The 24,762-nt window shown below is 42.9% G+C and overlaps 2 protein-coding genes across 2 annotated transcripts in view; one reads left to right on the top strand and one right to left on the bottom strand.

Moving 5' to 3' along the window:
• Positions 1–4: 4 nt before the first annotated feature.
• Positions 5–6,500, top strand: bri3 (brain protein I3). The gene is made up of 3 exons (XM_079746125.1): positions 5–574; positions 1,574–1,682; positions 5,054–6,500. The coding sequence occupies exons 1-3, from the start codon at positions 400–402 to the stop codon at positions 5,184–5,186; spliced, it is 417 nt and encodes a 138-aa protein (XP_079602251.1). The 5' UTR covers positions 5–399; the 3' UTR covers positions 5,187–6,500.
• A 130-nt stretch (positions 6,501–6,630) lies between these two features.
• The window catches only part of baiap2l1b (BAR/IMD domain containing adaptor protein 2 like 1b), a 31,591-nt gene continuing 13,459 nt past the window's right edge, over positions 6,631–24,762 (bottom strand). Inside the window, exons 7-14 of the mRNA XM_079746124.1 lie at positions 20,091–20,243; positions 19,220–19,375; positions 18,501–18,651; positions 17,726–17,945; positions 15,765–15,827; positions 14,022–14,322; positions 8,532–8,581; positions 6,631–7,716 (exon numbers count right to left, since the gene is read on the bottom strand). Of these exons, the coding sequence (XP_079602250.1) occupies positions 7,644–7,716; positions 8,532–8,581; positions 14,022–14,322; positions 15,765–15,827; positions 17,726–17,945; positions 18,501–18,651; positions 19,220–19,375; positions 20,091–20,243 (1,167 nt within the window). The 3' untranslated portion in view covers positions 6,631–7,643. The remainder of the gene's footprint in view (positions 7,717–8,531; positions 8,582–14,021; positions 14,323–15,764; positions 15,828–17,725; positions 17,946–18,500; positions 18,652–19,219; positions 19,376–20,090; positions 20,244–24,762) is intronic.

The raw sequence follows: 24,762 nt of genomic DNA, 5'->3' as shown, positions 1-24,762 counted from the left end.
ACAATCCAGACAAAAAGGAGAAAACGTTTATTGAGTTGCAGTTGACTTATTGGGTGTTTAAAAGATAATGATTTGATTGTCAACGACCATACACGGAGGAAATTAAGATGTGTTAGCTATTAATAATTTGAGAGCGATCATTAACATTTTTTTCATGACATTTTGGCAACTGTTTGTGTTTTGCTGGCTTGGACAAAGTTGGCGCATGTAGAGAGTCTAAGTTTCATTTTGTCGCTTCGGTTTTCTACTTCATTGCGTTGTTCCTGCTTTTCCACAAATGTCGAGCAACTCTTCGGGCGACAAGACCAGCACATCTTAAAAAAGACAACTACTCTGCCCCTTACAATTTAACCTTAAGGCCAAAGGAGACAACTTGAGACAACAACTGGTCGGGGGGAGATGGTGGACAGCAAGCCACTTCTACAGACGGACCGACCTCCCGCCTACCACAGCGTTCCGGGGACGTACGACTACAGTCCTCAGCAATACAACTATGGAGCCATCCCGGCCACGGCTGCGGCGACCCCGGGATTCCAGCAGTCTCCGCCACCCTACCACTACCATGACGGACAAGGCAAGTATGGTGGTCGCGATAACATAACCTAACGAATACCCTGTGGCGCAAAGATTTTTATCTCTCTTCTGGCATGATGACGTCGATTGCTGAAAGTTCTGAAGGATATTATGTGGTTTGGGTCTTGATCTATATATTATCTTTAATTCATCTTTAAATATATATGAATATATTTAAGCTTTATTAGACTGCTACATAGTAAGACGAATCATGAAGGTGTAAAGGCGCCAGAGTGTAAGAGTTGAAGCATTGGCATATTAAGGAAGCGCAACATGTTTCATGTCTTGTAAATTGTCATATGGCAGGCATGTAAATTTCAGGCTCACCCTGTGTCTTCTCTGGAATATTTTAAAACATATTAGTCAAATCCTATCGAGAAGATCCTCCTCCAGATTATGTTTAGAGGGAGATGGGTTAGAAGACAGGCCCAACAAAATTATATTTGTTTGATTCCAAAGCACAGTATTAAAAGCCAGAGCACCTATCGTATATGATCAGTCCATATATCCATTCAAACAGTGGGTTAGGACAGATAACTCAACCAATGGCACTATGTGCTAAGCTCTCATTTCTCATTGTTGAAAAATCTATTTAGGAAATGATGTACAAGGAATCCTTGTGTATCCGCTCTGTATATTAAAATACCTGGAAAAAGTGACTGGAAGCACTCATATGTCACATTTCCTCCGTGGCAATGCGTTCTGGACCGATCAAATTGATTAGGGAAGAAAATCCTTGATTTGATTCATGGGATGGCTGGATTCATTTAAATAATGATCTCAAATTATTTTGGGATCATTAATTAAAAAGGCCCATGTTACAGGACCTGGTGTAAAGAGTATGTGATAACTTTATTATATATATATATAAATAAATAAATAAATAAATAAATTGAAGTATCAATAACTCTTTCACACTATCTCTACAATTTTCTGTGTCTTCTGATTTTTGTCAGAATTGTCATTAAACCAGTTACTTTCTGTTATTGTTGGACTACAGGCTACCCTGCAGCACAGATGGGCCCTGCCATTGCTCAGCAACCATACAGCGGGACGTACACCATCATTCAGCCCTCTGTGGTGGTGGTGGGGGGCTGTCCGGCCTGCAGGTGGAGGCACCACTCATTCACTCACCCTCATCGGTCTACCTTCCTTCACATGACCCCATAAGCATCGTTGTTCTGCTTTTACAATATGTCCTTACTGTGATTCATGTACAGTCATGTATGAGCACATATGGTTTAAAGTAATTGAAATCATTTCCAATTTTACTACCGCTACCAATTTTAAAGGTGTAGGTTCTAAGACTTGGCCGAATTGCACACTCAAAACAAATTGGGGGGGGGGGGGGGGGCAGCATACTACCAGACAGTTGTGGAGCAAACCCCATTGTATTCCAACTCTGAACTGCATTAAAAAAAAAGAAGAATGGCTAGCTTGGCGAACATATTGATACTGTCACATAAGTGGCTAACTTTTAGCAATAGTAGCTATTGCTAATAGCTGTTTTCTTTCCAGTCTAGAAGTAAGATTGCGACTTTTGAACCAAACTTGGTTATTTTACTGGCCAATAGCTGTCTACAGCGGTGGAATGCAACGGCAATGTTAACTCTTGTTATCCAGTACTTTGAGTGTAATATACAGTTACAAATTGTAAGTATTGACCGGATAATATATTTAGTCATCCCCATTGCAGAAATAGAGGAGGGAGCGCTTGGTCACTACTGTGTTGGGCAACAAGGCAAGGGCAGCAATGACTATGTCAATTGACAGAGCACCAAGACCAAGTTGGATATCTGCCAGCGAGGTCTCGATAAGCATGTGATTAGCATGCTTTTCCCTAAGCCGGATCTGTGACTAATCACTGTTAGAGACCACTTTGTTGTTGGTGCTGCAGAGTTCAGTATCACCTGTGGCTGTTTGTGTGTCTCTCTCAGTGACACACTTAGGAATTAGGCCATGAGCGAAACATTGTTATTGTGATTTTGTTTTTCTAGATTATGTTTTATAATACCCCCCCAGAGTTTACTTTCTTTCCTGAAGTTCTGCGAGACAAACATGATTAACTGGGGTAGGGGGAGGGAGAGAAGAGAGAAGAGAGATTATGCCAAAGAGGTTTTCCCCTTTAGAAGGTTATAATAGGTTGGGCATTGCTCACAGAACACGTACACACACTAAGGAGTAACTAACTTTTACAAGTCATTGGAAATGATAATCATCTCGGTTTCACTTTTTCAGCTACCGCAGCATTTCCATTTAGTTTTGACTTCCTGCTAGTCATTCACAAGTCAACAAATTGTGGCTTGTGACTAGGCACTAGAGGACATTGGACATGCAGGTTCAAATGTATCACATATGTGGGCAGCTAGACCTTGATCGAATAGTTAAACTGTACCAAAGCATAATTTAGGTGGATTATAGCATTGGGGTGTATGTCTTTTAATGTTTTAGTGTTTTTATATTATAATATAAATTTCACATGGAAAGTTTTGCTTAGTATATTTTCAGCGAAGGTTTATTGTTTCTCTTTTGTTTGGATTTTCCATTGAAATGATTTTCTTCAATTGTTCTTACGATTTTTTTTATAGATCCTTTTTTTGAAAAGTTGTTCCTTGGCAAAGAAAAAAATTCAGCCAAGTGCTTAAAGGGGTTTTGTAGTTCACCAGAGGGCGTCACCAAAGGGCGCAGACCAATATGCCTCTGGATGCAATGGGCCTACAACCAATCATGGCACGAAACGGGTGACACAGCACTGAGCGATGTTAAAGGTTGTATCAGCGATTCTAGGCCGAAACATAAATGATAACATTCATCTTATCTTTTCTCACGATCTGTTTGCTGCCTGCCCCATAAGCAGGAAGTCAAAAAAAAGCGTCTCTGTAACACTCAATACCAAAATAATAGTATTCCAACCAATCACAGACAAGGAGTGGGTGTTGTGGGGTTTTGCGCCGCGTTCATGATAATTTTTACTGGATGCATGAAACACGGAAGAGGGCTGGCTCTTGTTTTTTGTTTGGGATCTCACTTCAAATACAAACAGAAGTGACGTTACCCAACATCACTGATTTTAAAATATACCGTCCATTTTGTTTAATACTGTCTCGATAGCTTAATCAACCGACCGTTCTACAGCAGTGGCAGCCATCTCTGTGTTGTTGTTGTTGTTGTTGTTTAAATGCCTCTACGGCGTGCCTGCACTGTCATCATATTTATTCTGCCTCATGTTGGATAAACTTTGTGATTGTTTGGTCTCTTTCATACCCGGCAGAACAAATAATTTGCATGGGAGATAGGCCAGACTTATCTACAGAGCAAATGAAACATGAGCTCGCAAGTTTGTCTGGTTCCCAGGCTAGGACTTTGGCCCTCGTATGCCAATACGCAGATGAGCAAACAATTATTTATAATATTTGAACATACAACCCAAATTATAGGGTAGGTGAATCCCCTCTTTCAATCAAAACACTAAATTCAAAAACTGAAATATTTTAAATTATATGCAAAAAATATAAATGTTTTTGGCACTATAACATTTTGGAAGCATAGTGGTTTGGTCAAATGGATAGACTTAATAGCTATATTCATGCAACTAAGAAGAATTATAAGCCTAGATCTACAAAAATGACACAAGTAAAATAATTCAGAGAACATGATTTATGCTAAGCTATGCCTGAATAGGACAATTTGAATCAAGCCAAAAAGGGGGGTTCAAGACTTGATGACATTGAACATTTGTTCTTCAAAAGTGCCTCCTCTCACTCTTTCGATCTATCACATAGAAAGTCATATGACTTCCTCTGAATATCGTAGTAGAATAAAGTGGGAAGTTGAACTTTGTCACCGTTTAAAGATGCCCATTGCCTACCGGTTGCCCGGTTACACCAAGTCACATTCTCTGACTGCACGCTCAACGGTGAGCGGTCTTCATGTGCTCTCACCCCCAGATCCTCTGGATCAATAGACTGACTGACTGAGTTCAGAGTTTCAGATCAGACGCGTAGGCCAGATGGGATATTATGAAAATAAAAACAGTTATATTAGAATCTTGAGTAAACCATGCACAATCAAAGTCAGAGATTAGAAAAACAATAAAAAGGTATCTGGCACTGAATTTATAATTAAAATTACTGCTAGGGTTCATCTTTCAACGTGTTGGCATTGGACTCAGCTAGGTAACCTATTACCAGAGATGGGGATCATTGCATTCTGAGGATGTTATTTTCAGTTACCATAATTCCAGACATAGACATACAATTTGTGTGTGTGTGTGTGTGTGTGTGTGTGTGTGTCTATTGGATCTCAGGGCCTGTGTCCACATAGCGTTGCTCTCTAGTAGAAAAGTGTGCTCTGAAAAACAGATGCCGGGTACAGTGTTTTTTTCTCTAGGCCAGCCGCATATTACCTCATATGCAACAATTTAAAGAAAATTACAGTGTGATTTATATGGCATCCATGTTCTTAATCTTATGTGTTCCAGGGTGGGGGTGCTGGAGGATGACTTCACCTGCCTAGGCATCATGTGCGCCATCTTGTTCTTCCCCCTTGGCATCCTTTTCTGTTTTGCACTGCGCCAGAGAAGCTGCCCCAATTGTGGCGCCACCTTCGGGTAGAGGGACCAAACTGCACGGCATTCACATGCATTTAAACACACACCACCTGTACAAACACAACACCAACACCCAACAGTGTTTTTCAGTTCATTTTGTCATTTTTGTTTCCCTCTATTATAGTCCTTGCACACTTATGTTGCCATGATGAATTTCACAGATATGATTTGTAATTTGTTTTACCAAATAAGTAAGCCGCTAGCATATAGACAGACATTACCTTTTATTTCTTCGACATGGAACATAGGAAAGTTAATTTTCGTCCATAGAAGTAAGAAAGAAAACAAGAGTTTGCTAGGGAAGTTGTGAACAAATATGAAAAGTCTGACTTTTCAGCACTAATCTGTGCCAATGCTCAACGTAGACCCAATGGACTCAAGCTGCCGTTGATTCATGCTTGGTAGTCCATATTCCTGAGCAGATTTGCGTATTTTTGCATAAATATATACAAAATAAATATATATGGCACCCATGGGTGTGTGCCAAAACTATTCTCCTTGTGGTAAAAACCTAAAATTATATCGTTTTTCATTTTTTGTGTTTTATCGTATAAATTCTTCCATGGTGTGATGTCCTTGTATTCCTCACCTTTCCTGTGAATCTATTTTCTTGTCATTGCAGCACCTTTGTTTCAAACCTTTCTTATTCACTTTCCTCTTGGTTTTATTGTGAGAATAGCATTTTCGGACATCCTAAAGAGACTTGTCTTTAAGAGCCTGCGGAACAAAACACCTTTCCAGGCTGGAACAATAGACAAGCATTATCATTATTTGTTTAACGGTTTCCCTGGAATTCGCTTGTCTGTATTTCATTGTACTGGTAAGGGGGCATCCTTGCACTGAATTTTTGCAAAGTGATATGATTTAAAGTTTGAGATTGTCCAGCCAATACATAGCTCAGGTAGATAGAAACGAAAGAAAACCACGAAAACGCCACTACACCGCTTCAATCATAATTCTGACAAGACTATTTTTCTTTAGGTTGATGAACAAATTCTATGTGTAAACTTTTTTATGTGCATACATTTATGCTCTTGCCCACAACACAAGGCCAAACATGCAGAGAAATTAGGCAATGAGAGCTGATGGATGGATGTTGATTGATTGATGATGCATCGTGTCAGTCTTAGTAACTTGCTCAGTGAGATTCAGACAATCAGTGAATGTCTGTGTGCAGCAGTTTTTTCCTTTTGCTTGGGGTAGCAGAAAAACAAGCAACCATGCACGTCATCATAATTGATGTTACTACTTTTTTTTATAAAAAACGTATATATGAATATGTATATATAAATAGAAAATAAATCAAGTGATAATTCAAGTCTTGCCTTATTGCTTATTTCTTGATGATGGAATAATGAAGTGAACACATGATCAAATTAATAAAATACATCAGAATTGTATCAATTAATTTTTTGTTCATGCTTCTGGAAAGAAAAAAGGTTGGACGCTTTGAAGAAATAAACATTTATTTTTCATAGAGCTTTTCCCCCAATGCATGTTCAGGGGCTGTGTATTGGAATTGTCTGAGATCAAGTTCACCGTTCTACCCATTTAGGACATGAAAAACATTCATAATCAATCCAAAATGAAAAAACATCATTGCTTCCAGAGCAAGACTACTGTTATGGTTTAATGTAGTGGTTAAGTTTAAGGCCAATGTTCGACATTTATCAAACTGGGTATATAAGATGACAGCGGCCGTAGGGAGGAATTAACATTCACTGGTTTGAATTTTCATTTCAAAGTTACGCAAACACCTGCACCATAACATGGATGCGATCTTATTCGCAAAAAAATCAATAATCATTTCATTTCTTAAAACTTAATGCTTAATCAAGGAGCACATGGTGAAATGCTGAGGTCCCATATACTACATTCATCTACTGTCCTATGGCAATGCAAAAACAACAACAGTTGGAACAGCTGATTTAGCGATACGGAAGCAACACCAAATGCATAAATTACAATAAACAAACACATTTAAAATATTCGCAGATTATCTCATAATCTCCATTACTTTTTTTTTTCTTTCGTGCAACTGGTCCATAAATAAAAATGTAACTCCCAGCTGTTTAGTTTGCAATGTTTTCAGCAATCAAAGCTGCATCCAAATTCTAAGGCATGACGTGTGTGTTTAATAAAAAAATATGTTTTTATTTATTTATCCAAAGCGATTTATAGTAAGTATATACAGGCAGTAGTGTCTGGTAGAGAGTCCATTAGGAGGAGATGTTGAATGGGGGGTGGGCGTTTTTCTCATCTACGGTCACATCTCGGCTTTGGACGTGGGGAGGAAATGAAACCCACACCCTATTCAGCTTCCTTTCATGTCATTGCTCATCAGACAGAGGGCGGGATGATGAGAGGGGGCCCAGGGAAATACCCTTTGTCACTCTCACTCCGTAGGGGGGCGGCTACAGGGCAGGAAGTCATCACGGTGTTGCTAGGAGACGTGAGAGGGTCAGATAGCGGGAGCTGAGCGGTCATTGGTGACGGTAGGACGCAGGCGCACAGTGGCGAACGGGTTTCCCCCCCTGGAGACGAAGAAACCACATTAGCATGGCTTATGTGTTTGTGTTAAAAATATATGGGTTCCTATTTCTATTAGCATGTCTTTTTGCTAATGAGAGAGCCACAGAGAGAGAGAGACACAGAGAGACAGAGAGAGAGACACAGAGACAGAGAGAGAGAGAGACAGAGAGACAGAGAGAGAGACACAGAGAGAGAGACAGAGAGAGAGAGACACAGAGAGAGACACAGAGAGAGACAGAGAGAGAGACACACAGAGAGAGACACACAGACAGAGACACAGAGAGAGACATAGAGAGAGAGAGACACACACAGACAGAGAGAGACACACAGAGAGAGAGACAGAGAGAGAGAGACACACAGACAGAGAGAGAGAGACAGACAGAGAGAGAGACACAGAGAGAGACACAGAGAGAGACACACAGACAGAGACACAGAGAGAGACATAGAGAGAGAGAGACACACACAGACAGAGAGAGACACACAGAGAGAGAGACAGAGAGAGAGAGAGACACAGACAGAGAGAGAGAGACAGACAGAGAGAGAGACAGAGAGAGACACAGAGAGAGACACACAGACAGAGACACAGAGAGAGAGAGAGAGAGACACACACAGACAGACAGAGAGAGAACCACAGAGAGAGAGAGAGACACAGACAGAGAGAGAGACACAGACAGAGAGAGACAGGGAGAGAGAGAGACACACACAGACAGAGAGAGAGACAGAGAGAGAGAGACACACAGACACAGACAGAGAGAGAGACAGGGAGAGAGAGAGACAGACAGAGAGAGAAACAGAGAAATAGAGAGATTTGACTTACGTGAGGAAGGGAGGGGGTGGTCTGGAAAGTCCATTGGCCTGCTGGGTTGTCTATGGATATTCAACATAAACAAACAAAATCTAAAACAATTAGAATCCATGGCACCACTGGTCACACACACACACACACACACACACACACACACACACACACACACACACACACACACACACACACACACACACACACACACACACACACACACACACACACACACAATTTCAGGCAGTCTGAATTGTGAAATACTTGAATGAGGAAAGAAGACAAAGAGACGTGTGGGAGGTTGGTCACATGACAGCATGTGGAATCTGGACGCGCACGGTCTGATCCCGAGTCGACAAACCATAACCCTGAAACACGGTTAGCCATCATAAATGAAATGACACCCTATAAAAACGATCGAAGAAGATCGACTAAAATAAATTTAACACATGGCAAAATATGTACATGTATGGGGATGCATGAGCGTGTGTGTGTGTGCAATTAATAATCTATAGGCTTATACCAAGGTGGTTTGAACAAGACTAGGTTTATTGTACAGCTCAGAACCAAAATTGATTGGAAGTGCTTTACCTTACGGAATTTTTTTTGAGCCATATATTTCCATGTGACTGGAGATGCAGTACTGACAATCACCACTAGGGAGCACTGGAGTCTCACTACTACCGGGCTCACCTAGTTCAGGACAACGAGGGCTACTGATTTTGCGTATGAATTGCGTTTTGTGAAATGTGCTGTGGCGTTGTCGTGTTGCAGGGCAGATGACTGTTGGGAAAGGGACCTCTTTCACGCATCTGTTGTTGGCCCCTTCTTTCCCTCCAGATGTTTTGATCACTAATCACTAATCGCTCAACAGGGCTGAACTCTGGAGACTGTCATACATACACGCAACACACACACACACACACACACACACACACACACACACACACACACACACACACACACACACACACACACACACACACACACACACACACACACACCTCTTTTGCTACGGCACACGACAGTTTACTTATTTGACACCGTCGACTTCCATGTTTAGAGGTTTCAAATTTATAATGCTGATACACTCCTTCTCCCACTGCACAGTTTTAACTATTGTATCCCTTTCGTCAGCATGGGAGAGAGCGACAGAGAGAGACAGTAGAAGAGAGGGAGGCGAAAGGCAGAGAGAGCGAGAAAGAGTGAGAGAGATATCTACAGATCTGTCATAGCCGTCTATTCTCTTCCTCCTTAAACACTATGAAATGATTATTATTATGCAACCTCTACAACACACATTTAGCTTTACAGAGCATGTGGTGTTGTCAGGCTTATTATCAGATACCGACAGCTGTCCAGCTGACTGACTGTGTGTCTATCAACTATCAAAAGGAATATACTTTACTGTTCCTCGATATCACTTTCGTCTTCAACCGAAACAGAGATACACAGAGTCCCTGTGTGTGTCTTATGGATCATGGTGAGTGACGTAGAGGGCACACCTACTAAGGGCTGAATACCCCACACATATGTATTTACAGCTATTATGGCATGGCAGAGAGTATTTCTCCTACACAAAGTTCATACTGAAGAACTCCTACTCCAACACAACACTTAACCGAGTGACTCAGCACAACAGCCTATATGGTTTCAATACCAACGGTTTCCCAAAGAAAGTAACCCACCTGGCAGCACATGCACAGACACACACATATATATACAGACAGACAGACAGACAGACAGACACGTAAACACAAGCACACACGGATAAAATCACACACCAAGATGTGCAGACACACACACACACAAGCACAGGTATGCACACACATTCAAAAGTGCATATATACAGATGCATAGAGACTCAGAGTCACACACTCAGACACAAACACACGGATACACGTACTCACACACTCTGACATAAAAACAAAAAGTCCAACCTTAACCTGCCATTATTCACTTGAATGTAGGCCTACAACACACACATGCATATGCACAGGCACACCATTAGCAAACCATTAGCACGTACACATACTGCAGGCACAGGGATTATAGAAACAATCTCAAGTACCTCAAGGGGGCTTTTAATCAATTTGCTGTCAGACACCAAGTCTGATGTGAGAGTATGTATGTGTGTATGTGTTTGTGAATGTGTGTGTGTGTGTGTGTGTGTGTGTCTGCTTGTGTGTGTGTGTGTGTGTGTGTGTGTGTGTGTGTGTATATGTTATGGTAGACAAGGAGAACAGTGGACAGAGAGAGGGACAGACTGAATAGCTGAGAGAGGATATGTGAGGATAAGTTGGCAGACAGAGCAACAGAAAATAAGAGATAGATTTAACAAAGCTAAACATCATGTCAGGGGATATTTTCCTCTTGCCTAAAACAAGTCGGCATAAGTGTTGGGTGTAGAAAAAACAAGGGAAGTTTCTCGGTACATTGATCCAGGCCAGGGGTTCTGGTCTGGAAAAGAACCACTGTCTAGTCCACTGTCCAACCTATACCATCCCGTTGCCACAGTTGTTTGTTAAAGTAATGGTTTTTCAGGGTTCTCCCCGGTGTTATTATTAAATGGTGGCGCAGGAGATATTTCTTTGCATGCTCTTGAATAGCGCTAGTGCTGTGCTGCAGTTTCATTGAAACTTTTGGCTTTGATTACATCATTTTTGGTTCACTTCAAAATCATTCAAATCACCCTCCCACCGTATCTCCCTGCACCCCACTGCAGCAGCCCTGGACCAGTAGGAAACACTGGTCTAGATTATTGGAACTCTACTGCCAAACTCAAAGGAACCGACGAGTAATTGGACATATCCCACTGTGACAGGGATGTGAAGACTATTCTGTGTATTGTGTATCAGAGCTGCTGTATATCTGATCAACAGAGGTGTTCTTTAGAATGACTGGAGCTGCAGGGTAGAACATTTCCCACAGTGAACAAACGACTGCTCTCCGTCCCCCCTGTAGTCACCGTGGCCAACAGCGTTAGAGACATAGAGAGAGGGAGATAGATATGTAGAGAGGAACAGAGCAATAAATGGAGACGAAGACATATGGAGCGAGATTAAGAGAGAGAGAAATAGAGCTAGAGGGAGCTCTGGATATAGAAGGATGGGCAAAGAGAGAGAGAGGTACAACGAGGTATAGCAAAAACATGAGTGAGATAGAGAGATAGGAATAGAATGAGGGGCGGGAGAGGGAAAGATAGACAAAGGAAAGATGGAGAGAGAAAAAGAGTGAGAGCGATATAAACAGAGGCAGAGAGAGGAAGAGATATATTGAGAGAGGGAGATCCAGACAAAGAGAGTATGCATTGCAGCAGTTCACTCAGGGTCTGGCTCTAGACCCATTGAGACCAGAGTAGGGCGCCGGTGGTGGAATGCTGGCTGGCAGTTGGACCACGTGCTGAAGCACACTGAGAGGTAAATAATAAATACAGCCGGGCCGCAGGACGCAAGGAACCATGCGGCTCCGGTTTCATGACCGTATGATCTCCACACTCCCTGTCAACCCCTCCAAACATCACTGACAACAAACACTCACACCACCACCCATAGACACCCACACACAATCATCACCTACAGACACCAACACACACTCATCAAACATCGCCTACAGACACCAAACACACACACCACCAATAGACACCAGCACACAATCATCACCTACAGACACCAAACACACACACCACCCATAGACACCAACACACAATCATCACCTACAGACACCAAACACACAGCACCCATAGACACCAACACACAATCATCAAACATCGCCTACAGACACCAAACTAAACCAACATCATCCATAGAAACCAAACACGTGTGTGTGTGTTTTCCTTTGTGTTGCACCTTCAAGGTTGGTAATTCAAGTTCACTTTTGATCCAATACAGAGAAGTTGTGGTGATGATCAACCTAATCCGTAAACCCAACACTTTCTTACATGATGTTTACATCTCTATCGTAGCAGTAACCAACACACTGGTAATTAAAGCGTTAGTAATTAGAGGATTGCTCCGATTGAGACTGTGGGCCGTTAGGACAAACTTAATGTACCCTGTGAGTGTGGAACTCCAGCTAGTCCCAAAAGATTAAAAAGTCTGATAACACACAAGCTCAAATCTGCGTGAACAGGCATTTCACTTTCTTTCACTTCTTTTCACATATTTGTTTTGACTGATCATGTTGGTGCAAGCGGGGATCTCTAAATGCGTAATTGCCACACACAAACTGGATTAGCTTTAGTTTACTGTAGTACCGAGTAGACTAACCACTGTATCAATATTATTAAGATCCCCTTCTGAAAGCTTCATTCCATGCGGTAATGTGTTTTCTTATAATATATCCATAACTAAACAGGAAACAAGGCGTGAATCCGGCCAAAGCTCTGGAGCTGGTTCCTGGGCGCAATGATTTTTGGCAGCCCACTGCCCCTAATTGTTGGCATGGGTTAAATGCAGACTGAGTTCCCTAAAAGGAACTTCTTTATCTTCTTCCTTCTCAGCACAGGTTTAGTTTGATGGTCCAGTGATTGTTGTAATGGAGCAAGGGAGGATGAATGTAGTAAAATACAATGGGCAGTTCCTAGTCCTTTTAATTGACGCAGGATGGGGTGACTGAAGAGCCTGCAGAGAGACCGCAACTTTGGCTGTGAGATTTGCATGCTATTCAAATGGCGGAGCGTTTGTGGAAAAATAGGGCACAGGTGAAAGGATAGGAGTAGGCAAGCAGGATAACAACATTGTCCTCCAGAGATTTGTGTTCTATAGGCTGCTATGAGGACAAAAATAGGAAGAAATATAGCTTGACTGTGCCGTTTGAAACTCAATTTACATCCCAAATTGTTGATGTAGTTTCATAAACAGTCAAAAAGAATGCAAAATAAAGTGAGGCATGCCCTTGACACTGCACGGCTAGTGCTGTACACAAACTGTGCACGAACTGTGCATGAGCAGTGCAAGCTCCTCAGGATCGGCGCAAGCCCCTGCTCCGGTGGCAGCGACCTGCGAAGGCCAGACCACCCCATCGGTTGATTGTAGGAACTAGAGCGAGAGTGTGAGATTGACTAGCGAATCATTACAGGCCAAATTAACACTTAAATAGGAACCAAAGAGGTCAGAGTTCAGTACCCTGCAAACTACCCTTACACGTGTGTTCATTCAAACATGTGTTTGATTGTAAAAATAAGTTTTATAGACGAAAAAGTAGTGAAAAAGTGGATAGTCGAACAACTGCTGCTCCAGGGAAGAGACCTGATTTTGACACCAACGGTCCGAGAGACACACAAAGAAGAGAGAGAGAGAATTAGAGAGAGAGAATTAGAAAGAGAGAGAGAGAGAGAGAGAATGAGAGAGAGAATGAGAGAGAGAGAGAGAGAGAGAGAGCGAGAGAGAGAGAAAAATAATATACATTTAAATAGATCGATGCAAAACGAACCCACCAGACAACACACACCAACGACTAACCCCATCCCCCACCACACTATTTCCCGAACCCGCCCACACCACTGACCGAGCTCTGATTGGACGAGGAGATGGAGGACACGGCGGAAGGCGTGGGAGAGTAGCGCTGGCGATAGCCGTTGTTGTTGGCGGTGGCGGTCGTAGCCATCGTCGTCATGGTGACCGGCGCAGTGGCGAGGGGGGACGGACTGGATGGTGCTGCTGATGATGCTGATGCGGCGCCAGCAGCGGTGCGGTTGCGTTGTTCCCGGTAGTCGGTGGGGGGCAGCACCATGGTCGCCTCGTCCGTCTCCGTGTCCTGGTGGTGCAGGTTGACCACACTGCGGCTGCGGAAGGGGGCGGACCCCATGCTGGGTTGGGGGGGACAGGAAGGTCAGCCAATTGGAGATGACATGGGAGAAAGTCACAAGGATTCAAGCCACTTCTTAAAGAGCACCTATTATGCTTTTTCGACTTTTATGACCCATTAGCGTTGTTGTAATGATTTAAAGTCATGTTTAACCATACTAAAGAGTCAAATAACGACGTACGTGCATTTAGACGTATTCCCTGCTGACCGTCTGAGGTGGCAGAGCGCTAAACACTAGGCACGCCGGTCGCCATTCACTTGTTCAAATTTTCCGGGATTTATCTACGTAGAACAATCTGGATTTTCCATGTATGGTCATGCTGCAACATGCTCTTCCGGAAGGTAACCAATCACAACGGAGTGGGGTTGGCAGGAGGGGGGCGAGGGGGCGGAGAAGGACGAAGCCGAGCGTTGACAGAATGCTGAAAGCGCCCAGATGAGAGGAAGAGTTTCCCGAAAATCGACATAGTTTTTTGTGCTGTGATTCGTGTCAGGTTGCTCTATAGGAGTCATTAATAAGAAATGAACACCAGAAAAGTAGTATAATAGGAGATCTTTAAGGATTATTCGACAATTCTGATTGTGTGGGTCTGTGAGTGTGTGGCCACGTGTTTGTGTGTTGTGTGTGTGTGTGTGTGTGTGTGTGTGTGTGTGTGTGTGTGTGTGTGTGTGTGTGTGTGTGTGCGCGTTTGTGTGTGTGGGTGCTCTCTGCCTCATGTCTGCATGCGCAATGAGAAACCTTTAAAAGGTTTCTAATAGTTGTTAAAGGATGTGTGTGCATGCATGTGTATGTTTGGGAGTGTGTGTGTGTGTGTGCATGCATGCATGCACACACACACACTCCCAGTGTCGCAGTGGCAGCGGTGTGTCACAGACAAAACAATGAGAAGCCATCAATGTATCAATTAGGGACAAGCTTTTTAAAGGTGTGTCTCTTAACTCTCGTCAGCACGCACAAACACACACAGACACACACAGTGCAGCATCCTGCTCTTAATTAACACAGAGATGCACTTAATAAAGATATGTGACGGAAGGCTGAATAATACCCATATTTCTGAATGAACGAGTGGATGAGTCTAAAAGGAAAGCATCTGTAGTGCTTTTTCACCATTCCACCATGAATAACTACACATGTGAACAACCAATTGCATTTCATTAACAGACACATTATATATGCAAATAGTGCTCCGTCACGTAAGTCCCTTAAATACATGGATACATGGCAGCTGGAAAATGCAGCACATTGCTAGGAATCAAAGGTCACAGAAGAGGAGTGCTCAATATACAGTAGACAGGCTCCATCAGTCTGGTAGGAGAGAGAAGGACTCTACCGCCAAGCAATACAAAAGGCTGCAATGTGATACCTCTGCTATCTGTGTGTTTGTGTGCGCGTGCTTGCGAGCGGGCGCGCCTGTGAGCATGACAGGGGAGTCTCCTTACCTGTTGTTATCCACGAGGGGCTCAGAGTACACACGGCAGTAGGACGACGGGAACCAACCTCTCCTGAGGGGGGGGGGGGGGGTGTCAGGGGGAGGGAAAGGAGAGGAAGAGAAGGAGAGAGTGGGAGGTAAAGGGAAGGGAGGTGGGGAGAGATGATTGAGAGGGGAAGGATGGGAGGCAAGAGGCAGGGAGGGACAGGAGAGTTTAGAGCAATGGAGAATGATCTCGGGCATAACTTGTAAATCTACACACGTGTGGTAGCCTTGTAACATATTTTCTGAATACAAATTCAGATTTCATGCCTCACAAACAATGCCATAACTATGCCACATTGCAAAGCAGCACTATAGGATGAAACTAAAAGAATAACTAAGAAGCTCAGCTAGGCGGTGGACTATTATTTCACTTCTCTGGTAAACCACAATTTCAAATCTTTTGTATGTATTTGTGAGGTCACCCATCACACATTAACCTCGGGGCCGCACCACTTAGTAAATCAAAGTATAGGCTTAGCGTAATTCTGTTTTACTGCATCACTGTCACACCCCATTTAACAGCCATCGATCCCAGTCTGGACTGGACTGACTGTCTCCTCGTCCACACAATTCATCTGCTTTCCAAAAATATAAGACTACAATTACACGTTTTAACGTTTGTTTTGGATAACAATAGATTCAACACGACCAGGTGGTAAGCTCTCTATCAGCACAGGAACGCCATGAACGACAACGCCACAAAAAACAGGAGACAAACCCTTAGCCTTTGAACATTTCAGATGGGGTCCAGTTGGGGATTCACTTTTGGGAACGGCATGGCTTTTATCTTGTTGTTATTTTCCCCAACAGCACCGCACTCAAAGATATTTACTCTAAGTCTCTGACCTTGCTTTCTGAGTACATTGACTGAGTGTGAGCTTGATAAAGAGTGGTCCCAGTAGGTTATTAAATCTCTTAACACTCTCTGCTGGCCTCGGGTAGAGTGAAGCAGCAGAAGTGATGTACTGTCAACATCAAAGGGCGGCAGAGCATGGTATTGCGTGTTTTAGACTGCTCAAAACAATTTAATTCATAATTCGATTGGGACGTTGTACTGCATTTATTAAAAGTGCTGTAAGATTGTGGTCAGGTTAAAGAGCTATACTTGGAGTGTAATGCAGAAGAGCCATAGCCATCTGTCAGCAATGAATGAATGAAATGGTAGACTCCCAGCCCATTTCTGACCAAACCTGATCGGTCGGTGCGGAATCCATCTTGCCTGTCAATTACAGGTGTGAATGCAACGATCCTCAATGGAGGAGAAACGTAGGGAGGGAGGGAGCAGAGGGGGAGTGGCAATCATGTTTAGTGCTCTCTCTCTCTTTCTACTCTCATATCAGCAGCAATGGCAATTAATAATATTGAAGTTGATATTTGCATTAAATACAATCAGCAATGCATGGTCCTTCATAATGGGAAGAAGATGTGTCTCTGAACTCATTGTTAGGTTGCTTTGGATTAAAGCCTCTTGTTGAATGACTAAAACTAATAAAAAGTAGAACCGAACAATATAAAATAGGAACATGACATATGGGATGACCGAGTTCCTGAACTTGTTTCGGACAGCTACTCTGTCCGGGTTTATATTTTTAACTACCGGTAGGTTGGATGGAATTTGTTGTGACTACTCAAATCTTGCTTTGATTGCCCTTAAATGTAAATGCAATATATATTGTAATGTCAAATGCATAGAAACGCAGTGAATCAGGACTGGACCAGGTCTGAGACCAGGTCTCTAGAACCAGGATTGTATTAGGTCTGGACCAGTCCTGGACCATGTCTAAGACCAGGATTATGGACCAGGACTGTATGAGGCCGGGACGGGTCCTGGACCACGACTGTAACAGAACTGAGACCAAGAATGGACAATGACTGGACCAGGACCAGACAAGGCATTCTGGAGCAAGACGGCGGAGCAGGACTCACTGCCTGGTCTTCTCCAGCTCGCCGTACATCCAGCCGTCCTTCTCATCTGGGATGAGCAGCGTGATGAGCTCCCCCTCTTGGAAGCTGAGCAGCGTGGCGTTGCTGCCGGCTGTGTGGGGGAAGACAGTGCGCACGCGGGGCCTTGTCACCATGCTGTTGAGGCCCGTGGCCACCGAGAGGGACCTGGGCATGCCGGCCTCCTCGCTGGGGCCGTGTTGGTCTGGAGGACGTGGGTGGGAAAGCGGAGTAATGTCAGCAAGACGTTGTGTGAGTGTGCGAGGAGAACAGGGTGTTGGGTGAGAAGTTGTGTGCGTTTGTGTTTGAGGTATAAAGGTTGGCATGTGCGCGTGTGTGTGCGTCAGCAAAGATACATCTTATGCAAGCAGAAATTTAGATGCTTCTTTATTTTCTCTGTGGGCTTAGTGGTAAGTTCACGACATAGCCGACACACTCCGATGCCAGGGAATGTAACTGCGTGACAATACTGTGTGGCCATCTCTCTGCCGCAGTCTACTCATCAGATAAAATACCAGGAACCCATTCCTTCTAAGATACACATTGTCTTTACACACCTTTAAGCACACATGCAAACACAGGCAGCATAGCAGATTTGATTGAACTTCATTGTAGTTTGCAGTATGCATCCAAGAAGATCCAAAATAAAAGTAGGATAATATGTAGGTATAACATCAGTGATACATTACTACAGTTTATAGTCGCAAATTCCCACGGTACATATATGTAGGAATACGTGTAACAAACACCTGCGTCCTACCAGAGTGCCGGTCTGTGAAGTTTTTGCCGTTGATGGCAGGGTTGCTGGCAGAGATGTTGTTCTGGTTGAACATGTTGGCCAGAGGACTGGTCTGAGTCTTGAGCAGCGGGCCTGGGGGTGCGCTGATGGAGTCGCGACCCATCGACAAGTTCTGTTCATAAGGGGGGACAGCCAGAGTGAAGTAGAGACAATGCCAATGTTGGTGACACCATAGCTGTGGGGTTGATGCTATTGCACACCAGACGGGCTAAATAACCACACAACTGTAAAAAGAAAAAAAATGTGTGTGTGAGTGTATATTGGAGATAACAGATTTCCCCATTTTAAGAATTTATTATGCTTTGCTAACATAGCGATCTAGAATTAAGCTTTAAATATTGGATTTATTGGTGACTAAGGTGATTCAAATTATAGCTGACAAAGCTAGGTAAATTAAAGCCAATGCAAATAGGGGATGAATATCATTTTTTTTATGTGTTAATAAAGAACTTCAATCTCTTGGTATTTTCATCTCCATGGCCCTCTCCCTTTCTTTACCTTTTATCTCAATTATTATTCACATCCATTGTATTGATTAGTGGGGAGGCATTAGGTTTCTTGCTCAAATTAGTCTACAGGTAGCCTGTAAACGTTGGGTTTTGAACCACCCAGAAACATTCAGCTGGGAGTGACACACGTCCGTAGCCACTAGGCTGCCATAACCTCCTCCGGGCTCTCACCAAGCTGTGTCGCGAGGGGGAGGGCGAGGGCAGTGGCGTGATGGGGATTGGCACGCGGAGCCCCTCGATCATGGAAAGGACACTGTCAGGTATCTCGGTGGCGCTGTTGCATTGGTCCTGCCAGCTGGCAAGGTTAGCCCTCAGCATCTCCCCAGCCTGACCGCCGCGATGGCACAAACGCACACAGAAAGCAAAGATAAAATAAGAAATAAATGACTATTGATATTTTCACAAGGTTGACCTTACCTCACCTAAGACAAAGCACATTTCAAGCTAACTTTACAAATGTCGCAAGAAGTAAAAAATACAGTGTGAATAGTAGAAGATGTGAAATAAAACAAAGGTCTAAAGCATTTAATTTCGTCACTCGGGGTGGATCTGGCATTCAATTATTGTTTTCCACCTAAAATGGCTGTGTTGTTTTTTCATGGATGAGGCTGAGGAATATTTAAGCCTCCTCATCGATCCACATATAGGCTTACCTTGTTGCTACTAGCCATAATTCCGAGCGTTAAGGGTATAGCCGGGAACACGCCAACAGTGGAAACAGCATATCATTCATGTGAGTTAAATGTTTGCTACATCAGTTATTAGGAAAAGGTGTTTCCATCTCCCATTTAGATCTTCAACTTCTATCAAAAAAAACACCTCAAGCGAGTGTAAAAATGTTTGTTGTGAAATTGAGGATATTTTCTCAAATGATGCTGTTTCCATCCAACTTTTCTAATGTGATAGGTCAAAAGTGCATGAAAATACCTTGAGGGATACATGGCTTATGTTTAACACACGTGGGCCAAAGGTCAATTCAACATAACTATTTACCCTCTCCATGCACTTTGTAAGGGTTTTTTCGTGGCTTTTCTGGGCTCACCTTATCGTGGAAGGCCGAGATCTGGTCGGAGAAGGTACAATGTTTGTCCACCAGGAAGCAGTAGCGTCTCTTCTCCTCCAGGAGGGCTTCCATACAGCCGTCTGCCATGAAGTTCTGCATGTCCAGCTGGCGGCTGCCCAGCGTCTCCAGGCACTGGGGGGGCATTTAGAATGATAGAGACACAAGTCATAAGGAGTGGGAAGGGGCGGCTTTGTCAAAGATGCCTGCAGGAAGGCTGCAGACATTGGATATCGAAACAAGCACTTTTTGGATCGAGTTCAAACAGCCCACAGCCACCACACCACTGTCGGTGCTGCTCAGTGGGGACCTCATAGAACTATTGTTGGCAACAACTCCAAAGCTCTAGTGCTATGGACCTCTTCTCCCAGAGGTGTCACAATAAGCTACACACATCTGTATCTGTATCAGGTGTGTGTCAGTGCTAGTGTTAGGCGATTTTTCAAAGAACCGTAGATCACGGTTGTAAAGAATTGTGATGGTGGCCATAACAATACTGTCTCAAAATATGTCTCACGTTTTAAGCGCTTGTTTCATTTTTCAGTTATTTAAATTTCAATAAAGGCAACTTATCTTAGGCCGCTTTTACTTTTTGCTGCTGTCATTTGAGGCTTGAGAATTTGATTTGACGTCAGGCAATTGTGGGGAGGTTTTTTAGCATGAGGCATAAGCCTATGATACTGATTGGGGCTTAAATAGCATCTGGCACTATCACCGTGAGTGAGCTCATTAAAAAAATAAATATAATGTAGATTAGGGTTGGAAAACTTGTTTTATTCTCTCACACACACAACATGCTGGATGCATGTTGTGTGTGTGAGAGAATAAAGGTAGAATAAATGAATGACCTTTGGTAAACATTGAATTAAATTAGCTCTACCTTCACGGCTTCAGGGTCAATACGTGCGCAAAGCCAAGGCTATATCAATATTGCTGAAAGCAAGGTTTAAAGCGGTGGAGAATTTCATTTTTTTACTCCATGAATAGATACAAATGATGTCTTGAACTATGTCCTATACATGCAGAATATGGAGAAAAAACATGAAATACAGTGCCGTTCTTGTTCTCAAGCTGCCTGGCAATGTTGCTCCGTCTCACGGTGAACGCACTTGCCAAAATGAACCAGTTTGAGGCAACTGCTATAAGGCTGATTTAATAATTCCTTTTGGCTTAGAGGCCTAGTCTAGCCTACTTACACATAGTTAGGAATGCAAGCTTATGAATGTCATAATTCATCGCTAGTCAATTTCTCAGACAAACCTAGTAGCCTCATTCTGCATTTGTTATTTGGGTAATTACTTAGAAAAGGAGAATGGGGGAAAAAAAATGGAGCACCGTCAGGTCAATGTATTGGTACCTCACTTGTGGCACTTATACACTGATCATACATAAATGGAGTATGATCAGTATGACCCTATAACTATAGAATAATAGATTAAGAGCCGTCTGTTGACATACAGCTAGTATTGGCTTGTATATTGCACACACACACACACACACTCACACACCAGAGATAAAAACACACAATCACACAGGGATGCACAAAGAGAGTGCCCATTTAATTTAACTGGTTGTGATTTGTGTTGCCTTGCAAAACACACAAAGCACCTTGTAATTGCATCAGCCAATCATATGGCCCTATCTCCCTCTCCATGTATTTTTCCAACCAGGCTCCTTTGAACCATGTGAGATTTACAAGGTTGTATGTGTGTGTTGATGTGTATGTGTGTGCGTGTAGATAGGGGGAGCTGTTTTGTCCTAATCTCTCCCGTACAGACGACAGCTTGCCACACCAGTGGACTGTCTTTAGATCGTTTGTTGAAAAGACACACACTACTTATAGTATTAGTAGTAGTATGTAGAAGGTGTGTGTGTGTGTGTGTGGGGGTTCTACACAAGGGTTATGTAACATGAAATAAGGTAAATGCTCGAAGGCGACTTCTATTGAGTGTGTATGGCTGATGGCTGGTTTAGGCAGACTCACCTGGCCCGAGTCATACAACTGTGTGTGTGTGTGTGTGTATCACATTTTATCCTGACCATCTGAAATGTTTAATCGTAGTTATTTTTCATGTCTTCTTAATTTATCCTATCTTATGTTTTAGTAGGTTGGTTGGACGGTTAGCATTTTTTACAGCTTGACAGTTATTTAGTTGACTGTCCAATTCAGCCAGCATCGGGGGAAAGGTTTGATTTCCACATGTTGCCACACCGTCACCTCCACTTCAACGCCATTGCTCATACTGGCACTTCCTGACGTCCACGCCACGCCCAGAGCACCATTATTGTTATGAACTGGTTGTGTCACAACGTGTTCTGTGTTCAACTCATGCTAAAATAAGCCCCCCTCTGGTCCTGTACTCGCTACCCTTTTCATGCAAACCCTTTTCATCAAGAAGGTAATGTTACTCCTGCCACCATGTCTACTACTATGACTACTACACCATTGGCGTGTGTACACGTCAAACACCAATGGCGCTGTCAGCCAGGTGAGACCACACTTAAGCACACTTTTTTTTTTTATTAAAGGAAGAGACAACCAAGATCGAACGGCAATGATCCCAGTGCACATTAAACCAGCTTTACCCCTTAAGTAACAAACAACAAACAACTATAACCACAATTATGCTTATAGTATCACACGTACAAAACACTGGTTAAATAGAACACAGACAAAAACACTTTGTTTATGTCGATATTATCTAAAAGGTCCAATAAATATATCTTTCGTTACTTGATATAGCTTCTCTACTTGATCTCTATTTAGGCCTTGGAGTGGCAAAAAGGTTATGTTGGAGCCACCTGTTACAACTGCAATTTATTCCCATGATGTCAGAGCTTGTCTCTGCCATGGAACCCCAACATCACGTGAAGGGATCCGATACTGGAATCTTCGACTGTGCCTGTCCAGTCACTGAGATGAGAGGAAGTCATAGATTGTCTTTCGCAATAGCCTATCCGAAACACAATATATGTCAATAATGGTTGCTATGGACAACGCCATTTTGAGTCATTTGCTAAATATAAATGGTTAATCTCTTAGATATGTGTGAAATTAAAGCTGGGTATGGAACCTGTTAAAGACAGCTAAGACCTTCACCCTTTTCTGCAGATACCTCTGATCATCTGTGTGACATTGAAGACAGTTCTGTCATCTTTTTCTTTTTCATAATTTATTAAATTCCACCTTCAAACTGCGCCCCCCTTTGACTTTCTGTTCTCCTACTGTGACAGGCAATCAGCAGACTTTAAAGTGTATTTCCCTTTTGGGTAAAGTGTCAGTCACTGGCAATCCTTTGCCCTGTCTGCGTATCACTGACACCCTACCCCTGAGCAATTGGTGTCTGCCGTTGTGCAGCCTGCGATGTTAAATCTGACTGATGAGAAACAAGAACCCATCAATGTCCTTCTGTCTTCACTAATAGGCTTTGTTCACCAAGTGGCCCCCTAGTTGACCTGCATTCAGTTCCATCACCCATCTGGCATTTAGAACCATGATGGCTGCTAGTTGAATAAAACCCAGGGAAGGATCCAAGCAGTCAAGAGTGGAGAAGGAAAATATTATATAAGAGGCCCACAACACTTTTCATCAGATCTGAACAGAACAGTGTGTTGAAATTAAATATAACTGTCTTACTCTTCCACTCTCTCTCTTTCTTTGAGCACCTCCATTCACCTGTCCACTATCCAAGTGCAAATATGAGGGAGAGAGTGAGAGAGTTCGAGTCACAGTAAGAGTGAGAGAGAGTGAGTGAATGAGAGAAAAAAGCATGTGGGTTTATTCCAAAGTGGTGTTCCCCTTTGCAAGGTTATAATAGGTTGGACATTGTTGACAGAACACACACACACACACACACACACACACACACACACACACACACACACACACACACACACACACACACACACACTGTATTAACTATAGAAGACATTTGCTGGAGAAATGTGTTTAGTTTACCGCCGTTAACACCACCTTCTGCTGCTACACCACAGATGTTTCGAGTCAGTGTAACATGGATCCATCTATAGGCAGAGAGCCCTTGTGACAGAACACATGATTCTGAACAACAAACACACACAAACACACACACGCACGCACACACACTGCTTAAAGGAAGCATGACTTGATCAGCGGTAGCCCATTTACAATATACAGTATTAAAGGCTGGTTGCTGAGTTAGCAGGTGGACGTGGGTTATTGTGGGCGACGACTAGGACAGATGTTAAAAGGCAAGGTGGGAATGGACCCTCAGGGAATTGGCTATGGTGCAAAACCAAAATAACAAAACACTAATTATTGAATGAATGAATTTGACCATACCCTAAATATATGGTTAACAGCATTACATTTGCATTATTATTTTGAATACATTTCCCTGCTGACCGGATAAACCTGTAGATCAACATGTATCGGGGTTAGGTGTGTGCGCGCGCGTGTGTGTTTATTATCGTGCGCGTGTGTGTTTGTGAATGCAATTAGGACGATTTTTTAAGTTTGAGTTCAACAAGACTAACAGATGTTACTATTACTTTTTCATTGCACACATTTTCACAGCGACTTTAACACAAACTATCTAAGTACAAGTCCTCAAACCGAGGAACTATCTTGCTAAACAAAAGAATATGAAATAGAGCTACCTCACAAACTTGAAGT

This window comes from Pollachius pollachius (genome assembly GCF_949987615.1).
Source record: "Pollachius pollachius genome assembly, chromosome: 11".
Classification (NCBI taxonomy): domain Eukaryota; kingdom Metazoa; phylum Chordata; class Actinopteri; order Gadiformes; family Gadidae; genus Pollachius; species Pollachius pollachius.
This window is presented reverse-complemented; position numbering and strand designations above follow the sequence as displayed.

Coding starts and splice junctions, on each gene's coding strand:
- bri3 (XM_079746125.1), top strand. CDS start 400: ATGGTGGACAGCAAGCCACTTCTACAGACGGACCGACCTCCCGCCTAC. Junction 575..1,573: donor CCACTACCATGACGGACAAG/GCAAGTATGGTG, acceptor GTTGGACTACAG/GCTACCCTGCAGCACAGATG. Junction 1,683..5,053: donor GGGGGCTGTCCGGCCTGCAG/GTGGAGGCACCA, acceptor TATGTGTTCCAG/GGTGGGGGTGCTGGAGGATG.